This window comes from Orcinus orca, chromosome 19 (assembly GCF_937001465.1).
Source record: "Orcinus orca chromosome 19, mOrcOrc1.1, whole genome shotgun sequence".
Taxonomy (NCBI): Eukaryota; Metazoa; Chordata; class Mammalia; order Artiodactyla; family Delphinidae; genus Orcinus; species Orcinus orca.
In genome coordinates this window covers 41,747,319-41,759,538 of record NC_064577.1, presented here as the reverse complement: position 1 = coordinate 41,759,538, position 12,220 = coordinate 41,747,319, and the positions used below count along the sequence as shown (strand labels likewise).

The 12,220-nt window shown below is 55.0% G+C and overlaps 1 protein-coding gene across 1 annotated transcript; it reads right to left on the bottom strand.

Moving 5' to 3' along the window:
- Positions 1 to 1,253: 1,253 nt before the first annotated feature.
- CCR7 (C-C motif chemokine receptor 7) lies at positions 1,254 to 11,776 on the bottom strand. Its single transcript, XM_004282772.2, has 3 exons — positions 11,721 to 11,776; positions 6,106 to 6,155; positions 1,254 to 3,276 (listed from the first exon to the last, which is right to left on the bottom strand). The coding sequence occupies exons 1-3, from the start codon at positions 11,728 to 11,730 to the stop codon at positions 2,197 to 2,199; spliced, it is 1,140 nt and encodes a 379-aa protein (XP_004282820.1). The 5' UTR covers positions 11,731 to 11,776; the 3' UTR covers positions 1,254 to 2,196.
- Between the last annotated feature and the right edge of the window lie 444 nt (positions 11,777 to 12,220).

Here is a 12,220-nt window from a genome sequence, read left to right as displayed (position 1 = left end):
CGAGGTGGCACGTTTGTGCGGTTGGCCTGGCGTCCTGTTCATGGCTGCTCTGTTACATTCCTCCCTTCAGGAACGGAGAAGGATCGCCTTCCCCTCCGTAAGCTCATTAGGTTGTGCATACCAGCGGCCCCCATACCCACACACACCAGGCACGTTCCCCTCAGGGCCCCGGGCATGCTGGGGTCACCCCTCACGCCCCACGGCTCGTGCACAGCCCCTGAGCAGCGGATCCTATTAATATTAAAGTGGCTGCAGGTGCCGTTGCCCCACGTGCCAGCCTCATCCTTCTCAGGGCGCTGGTTCCCTGCTTGAGCCCAGTGCATCCTGTGGAGGAGGGTAACGTGCTTATGAGATGAGAGAATGGGCTTCCTTTTCAGGCGGGCTCCATTTCCAGTGAGGCTCTTTTCACTTCAGAAAATGGATGCAATCACCTTTTCATGAGTGTCTCAGCTCCCTCCCACCCACAGACCCTGAGTTACTGCAGTGCTGGGCCCTTCAGAAACCTCCTCTTACATCACAGGTTGGACTAACCTCTCTGGCTTGGACAAGTCGGGGACTGGGCAGGCGTCAGGGCACCCAGTGACGTGGATCCTGGGCCTGTGGTGGGGACAGTGGCCGTTCCTCCATCCATGCCCCTCCGGGATGGGTGTCCACACCACAGAAGGCCATCGCTGCAGTAGTGGCCAGGGAAAGTCAAGGGCCGACCTGGTTCTTAAGTATCCAACAAAGGGTGCCTATCATACAGGTCCCATCCCAAGCCCCCCTGGATCCAGGATGCCGTGGTAGATGGGTGTCAGGGAGAGGCCCTCCCTCTAAACACCAGTTTTGGGAGCCCAGGGGGACTGACCAAGGGTCAGGGGCTCCAGTTCCAGGCTGAGTTGGGACAGATGAACAGGACAGTGTGTAAATGCCGCTAAGGGTCAGGGAGAGTTCCCAGCCGTAGAGGTTCAAGAGACAACTTGGTTCTTTCTAAAGCTCAGCTCAGACCGTGTCTCTGGGTCACTGCTGACCTCACAGGCTTGGGTCCCGTCCCGTGAGCTCCAGAAGGGTGTTTGCGAGCTGGACACCCTGCCCTTCTGCCCCTCCTGCCTTGTTCAGCCTCGTGGGCCTGTGTCATTGGAAGGGCTCAGAGCATAGCTCAGCAGACCTTGTGGCTCTGAGCATCTCTGAACAATGAAGCCTGGGGGAGGAAAGGGATGGGGGTGGTCAGGTGGGGCGTGGGGTTTGCAAAACAAGAACACACTCGTTTGCCATTTAGCAAGAATTTTTTTTCCCTTTCTTTTCAAGCTATTGTTTCCTCAAGGGAAAACTTTTATTTGTGTATGAGTAAAATGTGCTCTCTTCATGAATTGAAAGCAGAACAGGATGAGAGATTTCTGTCCCCGTGGCAAAGAACAAAGAAGGAGCTCATTGGCTGGCGGCAGCCAGCGTCGTCCCCACCCCTGGCCCCTAAATTTTCTCCATGCCTTCTCCCCGCTCCCTAGCAGAGCTGAGACCTGAGAAGGGCCAGCCAGCGTCATCCCTGCCCCAGCGCCCTGGCTGGGAAAATGGCTGTGGCCAGGCCTGGCCTGTGGGAAACACCACACCCCTTCAGCGTGGAGAGCCTGAGGAAAGGTGGCTGGTGAGGGGCCATGGAGGCTGCCGTTTCTTGCTGGCTCAGATGACAGGAGAAAAGAGAGATGGAGGGAGGGATTCAGAGCGTTAGTTTGACCCACTGGAATCCCCCTTCCCCTGCACAGGTGAGAAGTTGCCCCACTGACTCTGGTCTTGGGGACAAAGCCTTGCTTTCTGGAAGCCCTCACCCTGAGTCTCAGGGAGGACTTCTTTCTAGAAGATTGATGGGAACAATGGCCAGGCCCCTTCCACCACCCTAGATCTCGCCAATGCCTCTGCCCTTTCACTCCAGGAGGTGTGAACCGCTTCTTGACTGTCACCTCTCGTCTGGGGTTTGGGGGACGACGGCCTTGGTTTTGGAGTGTTGCAGGCTCTGGTATAGCTTATCAACCACGTCTCTTTGCAGCCTTTGCTGAGGTAGCTAGCTAGGGTTGGGTTCCATCTGTCTTCTGTGGCTTGGGTTTTCACCACGAGATAAAACTTGATGACCAGAATGGCCTTTCCCTCAGCAGCTGTTGGGTCATCTGCCCCCAGTCTGAGGGGCCCCGGGAGAGGTCCCTCTAGTCCCGGCAGAGGAGCCTCCTATGGGGAGAAGGTGGTGGTGGTCTCAGCCTCCACGCTCATGGAGGACTGCCGGGCGTGCCGGCAGGCGGACCACTGCCGGAGCCGCTCCTGGCTGAGGCAGCCTAGGTCCTTGAAGAGCTTGAAGAGGTCGCTGCGGAACTTGACGCCGATGAAGGCGTACAAGAAAGGGTTGACGCAGCAGCGGATGCAGGCGAGGCTGTAGGTGACGTCGTAGGCGATGTTGAGCTGCTTGCTGAGCTCGCAGCTGGTGCCGCCGGTGATGTTGAAGTTGGCCACCGTCTGGGCCAGGACCACCCCGTTGTAGGGCAGCTGGAAGGCTACGAAGACCACGACCACGGCAATGATCACCTTGATGGCCTTGTTGCGCTCGAAGTTGCGCGCCTGGAGCAGGGTGCGGATGATGAGGAGGTAGCAGAAGCTCATGGCCACCAGGGGGATCAGAAAGCCTACCACCATCTGGGCCACCCGGATGGTGATCAGGGCCTCCACGCGCTCGGTGATGAGGGAGCACCGCAGTGCTTGCTCCGTGCTGCTCCTCTGAATGCCGCTGTACAGCAGCTCTGGGCTGGAGAGCACCACGGCCAACAGCCAGATGCCCACGCAGGAGAGCTTGCTGATGAGAAGGACGCGGGCACGGTGGCGGTGGGCCGAGACGGCCTGGACGATGGCGACGTAGCGGTCGATGCTGATGCAGAGAAGCAGGAGCATGCCGCTGAAGAAGCTAATCTTGTAGATGCCAAAGATGAGCTTGCAAACGTGGACCCCGAAGACCCAGGACTTGGCCGCGCTGTACGCCCAGAAGGGAAGGGTCAGGAGGAAGAGGATGTCCGCCACGGCCAGGTTGAGCAGGTAGGTATCGGTCATGGTCTTGAGCCTCTTGAAATAGATGTAGGTCAGCATGACCAGCCCGTTGCCCAGCAGGCCCATGAAGCAAATGATGGAGTACATGACCGGGAGGAACCAGGCTTTGAAGTTCCGCACGTCCTTCTTGAAGCACACGGACTCGTACAGCGTGTAGTCCACTGTGGTGTTGTCTCCGACGTAATCGTCCGTGACCTCATCCTGGCACAGGCACACCTGTGGGGAAGGAACACGCTCCAGCTTAGCTGAGTGGGTCTCAATCTCACTGCTGTGGGATTGGCCAGAGCAGTGGTTTCAAGGTGCAGTTAGCATCACCTGCAAATTCTCGGGCCCCACGTGAGACCCACTGAACCAGAATCTCAGGGGCTGGGGCCCAGGCATCTGTTTTTCTAAACTTTGCAGGTGTTTCTTTCATTTGACATCAGTGCTTCTCATATGTTAACATGCACGTGAACTCGGGGATCTTGTCCAGATGATTTAGTGGGCGGGGGTGGCGCCTGGGATTCTGCTTTTCTACTAAGGAGCAAGCGTCTGATTTTGCCAACACTTCGGAGAGACTTGACCTTAACGGGTGTTAACGGTGGACTAGAAATAGTCTGGGCTTTGGGGCCAAACGAGCCTTGGGCTTGTTAAATACACTTCATTCTCCCTAAGACTCAGTTTTCTCATCTGTGAAATGGAGATGAATACTATCTCCTCCACATGGTGGTTGTGAGGGTCCTGACTCGATTCTCGCATCATTTCGTCTCCATGGAGGTTTTATTTTGCCCATTGGACACTCCAGGAAAGTGGGATCGTGTGCCTTTCTTTTTGAGCCTCCTTTGGAACCTGGTAGAAAGATCTTTCCAGGGGAGGGGGCCTACAAAAATACCCCAGTTTTTGAGGGAAAATCCACTTGGGCTAAGGTTGAGGAGGGCCCGGAGTGAGAAGAGAGGAAGGCAAAGCTCTATTAAGAGGCCAGAAAGCCCTGGTTTGGGGCAAGCTGCCGTGATCAGGGGTGGTCAGTGATGTGAAGGCTGATGGATCCCTGCAGCCCGGGGCACAGCACCCGGCCTGAGGCAGAAGCTCAGGTGATGCAGGCCCAAGTGGAGGGCGGGGCCACAGCCTCAGCTGTGACTGAGTCCTCTCGGGCCCAGGAAGGAAGCACGGCCCTGTCTCCACCCTCCCTCCATCCTCGAACCCTCTCCCCGCGCCTCTCTCCTCTTTCTTCCTGGCTGTATCTTCTGGCAGATCCCAGTCAGCAGGGCTCAGCTGCTCAGGGCTTTTTTTAGCCTATCTGCGGGGCAGGGTGAAGGTTCAGGCAGTCTGCTGTGATTTTATCAATGAAGGAGGGCACTCGGGCTGGCTAAGCTGTGCGGGGCTGGGAGCTGGGCTGGAAGACTGCCTCAGGAAGCTCCTGGTCCCTCCTCTGGGAATGGGGCCCTGGGCAGCTCGACATGATGGATTTTCGTGCAATTGGGGAACTGGAGGGAGTGTAGAGATGAGGAAAGGGGGGCTCTTGGAGAAGCAATGTGGCTTGTTCAAGGTTGCTCAGCCAGCAGGGGAACCCAGTCTCCTGACTTCCCTGTATCCTGTCTCTTTCTCACTTCCAAATGCTGGATTCATCGCTATTCTGCTTGGCAACAGGGCAAGGACCAAATCACGCCCAGGAGCTTTTTTGGGCATTGCTATCTCGAGAAGAAAAGTCAGCGGCAACCACTTTTCTCTTTTCCGGGCATGACTGCAGCCTGGGAGGCCTGGAAGGGGTTGGCTGCCCTTGGCCGCCCAGGATAATGTCCAAGGCTTCAGGTCCAGGGTTCCTGGACATAAGGGGGCTCTGGGCCTTGGAGGGCAGTATACCCAGCCTCTGTGACCTGTGTTTCCCACCACCCCGTTCTGCCTTCTCTTTCGCTGCTTAGTATCCGCCCCGTGTACCAGGGGCCACCAGGCTTGACGTGTCTCTGCAGCCCCAAGCCCCACCACATCCTGCCCCATCTGAGCCGAACCCATCCCCTCAAGTAAAGAGAAGGATGAGCCCAGCTGTCCCTTATCCCCTCCCCAACCTTCCAGCCCCTCCAGAGTCCTGGAAACAGGGGAGAGAGAGGGGAGGGAGTGGTGCTGGGGAAGGGTGCCAAGCTGTGGGCTACAGCCCAAGCTCCAGGGGGCCTCTGGGATGGGGTTTCGGGAACAGTGCCCAACTTGGGGCCTGCCTCTGGCCGGAGCTCCTGGAAAGCTGCCCCTTTGGCCTCCAGACCTGGGCAAGAGCCAAATTCTGAAGTGCTGCCTCTCCAGCTCCTACCTCAGCCCCCCCTCCCCCTCCAAGAGAGCTCCCAACCCCAGCAAACGGGGGAGAGTCGACTTCATGAGTTAGTTTCTTCTAACTCTGGTACTTGATTGGGGCAGATTTTCTGTCTCCACAGCTGGGGTTGAGACGCCGAAACCTGTAAACTGGGGATCTTTGCGCCTACAGCGCTCTGGGCCCCTCTAAAGGATGTGCTTCCATCCTCCCCCATAGTGAGGCTCAGGCCAGTCTCTATTTCACAGAAGGGAACTGGGGCTTCGAGGGGAGCCTTTGGCTGGAGGGTGGAGGAGGGAGACAGGTTTGGGGCGATAGGATAGTTACCAGCCACCAGGCCACGGGTTCTTTTCTCAGCCCACATATGAAGATTTACATGTGTGGGTGTGGACACATACGTGCAAAACCCAGGAACCTTTTTGCAAAGCAAAGAACTCTCTCCAAGCACTCAGGAGTCCACCTTTCTGCCTCCCGGATGGGGATATTGGAAGTGGGGTGGGGAAGGCGGGGTAACTTGCTTTCTCCCATGTTTTAATGGAAATGGAGTAAAGGAATGTCGGAGAACACCCGTGGCTTTCTAGGGTCACTCAGCAGATGGAGAGGAGGGGTGGCTATCAGCTTAACGAATGACAGATTTGTGTCTGGGTCTATTTCTTTCTGGCAAATGCCCAGCATCTCCACCAGAACCCAGGGCTTGGGCTTCGGAAGGACCAGGCTTGGGGAGGGGCGTATGCGAGAGGGAACGGAGATTTTCTTGGTGGGACGCCTACCTGGAAGATGACGAGCAGGGCCACCACCAGCACGCTCTTCATTGGCTTCCCTGCAGGAGACAAGGTGAGAAAGTTATTGCTTGGCAGGGATGGCCCTTTGTTATGACAAAAAGCCACAAAGCCAGGGGACTTTCATCACATTCTCCAGACACCATGTTTGAGAACATGAGAACCAGATTGTGCCTTGGAGCACCTGGCCAGCTGCCCAGCCTCACTGCCCTCCCCTCCTCCCCTCCATGAGGGGTCCCAGAAAGGAGCGGGATCGGAATGCAGGGCAGCCCCTCCCGTCTTCTTGGCCCTTCAGGGCCTCTTCTGGAACTGGAAAGTCCATCTTGGCCCAGACCACCCCTCAAGGCTGAACGGCAGGCTGAGGCCCCAGCTTCTCACGAGGCCTGATGTGGGCCCTGGCTGCTCAGTCCTGCTTTGTGGTTGAGCTGAGGGCTGGAACTGGAACTTATTTTCTCCAAAGGCTGAGCGGGGGGGACAGTTCATAGGGTGATTTGTATAGAAGTCGTATCTCACTTAACAGTCTGGGAGCTGTGCCCTCTTCACCTTTGTAGCCTCCCTTCCCCTAACTGGACCGGACCACAGGAAAGAAGAGTCAGTAACTGTGATGCCGGGAATGACTACAAGGCAGGACTTGTGGGTCCACCGCACCTCCAGTCTCAGGAGGGTCAGTAGATCCTCCTGATCTTGGGACCCTGCTTCTAGCAGACCCTTGGGATCCCAAGCAGATCCTTGGGATCCTGCTTCTAGCACCTTCTGGAGGCTGGGGGCCTCCCTCCAGCGAACAAGGGATTCTGCTTCCTCCTAGAGGCAACATCACAGGCCCAGCGAGTCTGTGTGCTTGGCCACAGCGCCACCTGCTGGAAATTTTGTGGCATGACACCCAAATTGGCATTGTGCTCCAGGGAGCGTGCCTAGGGCAGGGATTCTGGGCTTGGGGGAGTCTTAGGGGAAGGAAGAAGGGCATCGAGCCACAGAAATAAACAGGCATTTCTCCCAAGTTATACTGAACGCTACTGCTAGCTGCGTCTTCCTAAAGCATAGCTCTGATGCCGACCCCCACTCTGCCCTCTTCCTAAATTAGGACCTCCCTACCCAGCCCCAAGGACCTCTCTACGCAGCCCTAAGGATGACGCCCTGATGCTGAGCGTGGCAGTCAAGCTTTCCACTGTTTACTTGGACCTGCCTTTCTAGTTGTGTCTTCTGTTTCTGGGGACAGACATCCACTGTCCCGTTGTCCCCAGCTTGCACCTGAGTATTTGCAGTCCTGGGTGGGAATGGATCTCTGTACAACATCATGGCTCCCCTCTCTCATTCCCCTTCCTTGCCAAATTGACCCGTGAGCCCCTGAGCTTGAGTTTGAGTGCACATCTCTACCCTTAAGCACACTCTCTTCATGGTCCAATGAGCTGCCCATCCTCCATTGACTCATCTTGATGTGAAGCGCTCGAGGTTTCTTTAAACACATACACGTCTTTCGGTTACTCTAGAGAAAGCCTGCTCTGACTGTCAGTGAGAACCGAGAAACCTCAAGGTTTTGATGTCACAACGGTGAAATACGAGGAGCATGAGTTGTGTTTCTAGTTCACTCCATCAACCCCCTTTCCTGGCCCCGTCTCAGTCCTTTTGCCACTGGCTGGGGGAGGGGTAAGGGAGGGAGGGCTGGAGGGTGTGTGTATGTGAGGTCTCCTTCCGGGTGTGTTGGAGAGGGTCGTCGAGCAGGGATCTTCTAGGACCAGAATAGGTCGTTTTCAAGAAAGGTGACCAAACAGGAACTTAGGGGAACTCAGGTGTGTGGCAGAGGCCGCCTGGTCAACAGCCTTGACTCAATTTACTTCTGTCTGTTACAAAGTCGTAAAGTAACTCGCTTTGGGCAACAGCTTGGGTGGGACCAGAGAAGTTGGGAATCTCAAGGGCTGAGGAGTGGTTGACTTATGTGTTGGGTATTTTCTGAGTTCTTGAGTTTCTAGTAATGATCACAACGAAAAGGAAATTCCCTAGAACTCCAACCTTAGCTCCCAGTGAGAGAAACTAGAGATGAGTAACTTTCCCAGAGTCACACAACCATCTGGTAGTGGAGCTGGGCTTTGAATCCATCTAATTTCAGAAGCCACTCTCCTAAATGCTCTTCAATGCTGCCTCTCGGGCTTTATGTTCCTCTCCCTCCTAACATCCTGTGAGTTACCCCTTGTGAGGCTCATTCCATATTCCAGAAAATAGAGGCTCAGAGAGGTTAGGTCTCCTGTCTGGGGTCACACAGCTGCTGAGAGATGGATCTGAGATTTTTTTAATGAGCTCTCATTACTTCATTTCTGTTGAGGCTGCTGTGTAGACGGACCTCTGTGGAGCATAACGGGAATCATCACTCTCCTCCATCCCATTGGAGGAGAGTGAGGATTGGTCACCCAGTTCTGCTGCTTCCATTTCCTAACATCTCAGATCTGCCCCCGCTTCTAACCCAACATAAGGCTTTGCTGCCACGGAGCTCCTCTGAAACACAGATCACGTTATTTAACTCACATAATTGAAAAAGAAAAATCTTCATTGGCTCCCCATTGCTTTCATCAAAAAGCCCAAATTTTTAGCAGTGCCACACGGAATCTTAACGATTGGCCCTTGCCTGTCCCTCCTGCCTCCCTTTCTCCCTTCCTCCTTGGCACGGCCAGGTCCTTTACACCCTCCTCAACTTGCTTCTTTCTTGTCTCTATTAGCTTTTGTCAGAGCTGACCAGCTGGGAGCCTGCAGGCTGAGCCTCCAGGATATTCTGTTTGGCTACATGGAGTTCACAAAAAATTGGATTTGGATACCTTTAGGTGGGGCTTGTACCCTCTGAATCACTTCACTGCCCTCCACTTACTACATCTACTCCCATTCCCTCATTTACAATTGAGCCATTGAGTTTGCTATCCCTGCCACATCCTGGGCCCCTTGCTCCTTGTTTTCTGGTTTGATAACTCGTACACGTCCTTCAAAACCCAACTTAAATGCTCCCCTGACTCACATTCATTGTTCATTTCTTTAGATTTCACAATCGCCCTGCTCTTAGCCCATCAGCACTCTCTCTCCCTCTCTTGCGGTGGCTTATTGACATATGTGTCTCTCCCCCACCAGACTGGTCCTGCCTGAATTCCTCCATCAATGACAGTTGACTGAAAGTACCAAGCAAAGAGGAGAGATTTCCCAACAGCTCCCCCAGGCTGCAGGGTTCCCCTCCTCCCCAGCCAGGCTCCCCAAAGGCCAGGAGGGATTGGCCCTGAATCTCTTTAGCATCCCCATCTGCCACCATCTCTGGCTGAGCTGTGAGAGATGAGTATCTTAACAGCTCATTTTTCTCTTCTCTGCTTTGGAAAATTCTAACCGAAGTCTTAGGCCCCATTTTTTGAAGATGGGGAAGGTGTCTTGGGGCTGCTCATTCAAATCATGAAAAAGGCCAACTCAGCCCGGGTTCGGCGTTTTCATTTTGTGTAACAGAAACTTTGCCCCTCACCCACCTTGGGCTCCCTGCTGGGCTGACAAAGAGAGAGAAACAGATCCTTTGTGGCCCACCCATCCTACCAACGGCCTGGAGTCTGATCTGAGCAAAATGTCTCAGTGGTGTCCCCTCCTACCAGTATTTAGGGCTTGGCCAGCCGTTGGGGCTTTCTTGAATTGAGTGAAGCAGTAAGAACATCCCTTTTCCTGCATCAGGTTTCCTGCATTAAAGGGACCTCCCTCCCTGCATTAACACCTGTGAGTCTAGCACCCCCAAACCTAGTCCTGGGAGGAGACCCCCCTGCCCCGTGCTGTGCTGGGGCTGCTCTTGAGGGCTCATCGAGCCAGTGGTGTACACCTCTCTCCGACTCTGTGCTCAGTCATTTCATGGCTTGAAATCGGCTGACGGCTTGCAGTCAGCTATGGTGGAAGAATTTACACTATGGAAATTGGCAAGCACTACATGTCAGAGTCTGTTCCGGGGAGCCGGTTCTCTAGCCTTTACCAGCGCACCACGGGGACCTGCTTGGTTTCCTTCACAGAGGTCAAACCAAGAGGCAGGATTGGGGTCTCCAGGGGATGACGGCTGCATTCTGGGACGGTGGTTAGTGGGGCTGGTTGTCTGGGGAGTGGGATTAGACGGCAGGCTGCAGGGAGGAGGGGAAGTTGGAAGAGAATTTTTTTTTTTTTTTTGCGGTACGCGGGCCTCTCACTGTTGTGGCCTCTCCCCTTGCGGAGCACAGGCTCCGGACGCACAGGCTCAGCGGCCATGGCTCACGGGCCCAGCCGCTCCGCGGCATGTGGGATCTTCCCGGACCAGGGCACGAACCCGTGTCCCCTGCATCGGCAGGTGGACTCTCAACCACTGCGCCACCAGGGAAGCCCGGAAGAGATTTTTAAAAACTGAAATCAGAGTTCTTGATGCCATTCATTCATTCACTCATTCATTCCACAAACATTTTCTGCTCATACCCCCAAAGCACCTGGAAATCAGAGGTGCAAGGATCAGACCCTGGCGTCCAGGGGTTCTCAGTCGGTGTGTGGGATGGCCACTTTAGCCCTTTACGATCTGTTTGCTGGGTCCACCCAGGGTTCTGGGTGGGTGGAAAAAGGAGACATGAAGGCAAGAGGCTGTGGCGTGGTGGGTCGGGTGGTGAGGACAGCAGAGGGTGAACGGGAACCTTCACTTTTTAAAGCCAACCCCTTGCGGCTTTGAGGCTGCCGTGGTGCTTTGTCTGCCGGTGAGAACGAGCAGTTCAGGAACCCGGCCTTCGTAGCCTCAGGCGGGTCTGACTCCTCAGCTCAGATTTATAAATGGGGTCTCTGGAGCTGGATAAACACTCCCAGAACCTCCTCGGGGCTTCCCTTGGACTCGCTCTGGTTAAGACCGAGATTAGACTTTTGAAAGGGATGAATCATCTTCCTGGGTAGAAAAAGTGATTAAGTGAGGCTGGGGGCTGTGCTGGAGGCCCTGGCTGTGACTTCTCCCAGCTGAAGGCTCCCTGTGGTCTCATTTAGTGTTGTCCACCCAACATTTAACCAGCAAGAGGCAACAGCTTGCCCGTGGGATGTGCAGCAGAGAGACAATAAGCACAGCTTGCATTGCGTTGTGTGTAGTGTCATTTACACAATGCTCTCGCCTTTAATCTGCTCCTTGTTATAACCTTAAAAGAGCAGACATTCTCATCCCTATTTAGCCTGGGAGAAAGGTGGGAATCGGAGGGCGAGTGGAGGGTCCTGAGCCCTCCAAGGAGAAATTTCCCTGATGAAACAGGTCCCTGAGAGCCTCCCCCATCACCCCAGGCTGAGACAGAACAGGTGCTGTCCAGATTTCCACCAACCCCAGCCCTGCCGCCTTCTGCAGTCCCTACTGTTCTTGAAAGATGTGACCCCCCTTATCTTTCCTGGAACCAATGGTTAGCCCCTTCCCCAGGTCTGAAAGGTGCACTCTCCGTGCCTGGGAGAACAGGGTGGCACTCTCCGGGAGCAGCCGCTGATTCCCAGCAATGCCACCTCATTTCTCTGGGAGGCTCCCCTAGGCCTTCCACCCCCATCCTCCATCCCCATCCCACAGAGTCAGCCTGGGTGTCCAGGTGACGCTGGTACTGCTTTCTCTCACACGGGGGAGGCTCACTCACCCAGGTCCATGACACTCTCGGCAGCTGAAACCACACAGGAAGGTTCTGCCCGGCCTCTGTCTGGGGAAGAAGTCGTACAAGCCCCTTTTAAGCTGTGAGAGGAACCACCCTCTTCCCTGCCCCTCCCACCTCTGCTCCTCCGTCCAATCCAGCTCCACTAAGGGTCTGGACTCAGGTGCCTCGTGGGACCAAAGGGGTATGAGGGGTATGAGAAGGTGACAGAGTGACGGCCCACTCACTGGTCATAGGATCATGAATCATCGGGGCATTTACATTCAAAAAGCCCCCTGTGCAGACTAGGGGCCCAGCCTAAGGCAGGGGAACAGGGGCCATTCAGTGATTCGACAAATGTTTATAGCCTAGTGCCATGTGCCAGGGAGTCAAGAGAAAAGTGAGAGATGTACCCCCATCCTTCCTTTGCCCTGCTCAGTGTCACAAGGGACTACATTTCCCAAACTACTTTGCCCTCTGGGTTTTGGGTAGGTTTGGTCAATGGGCGG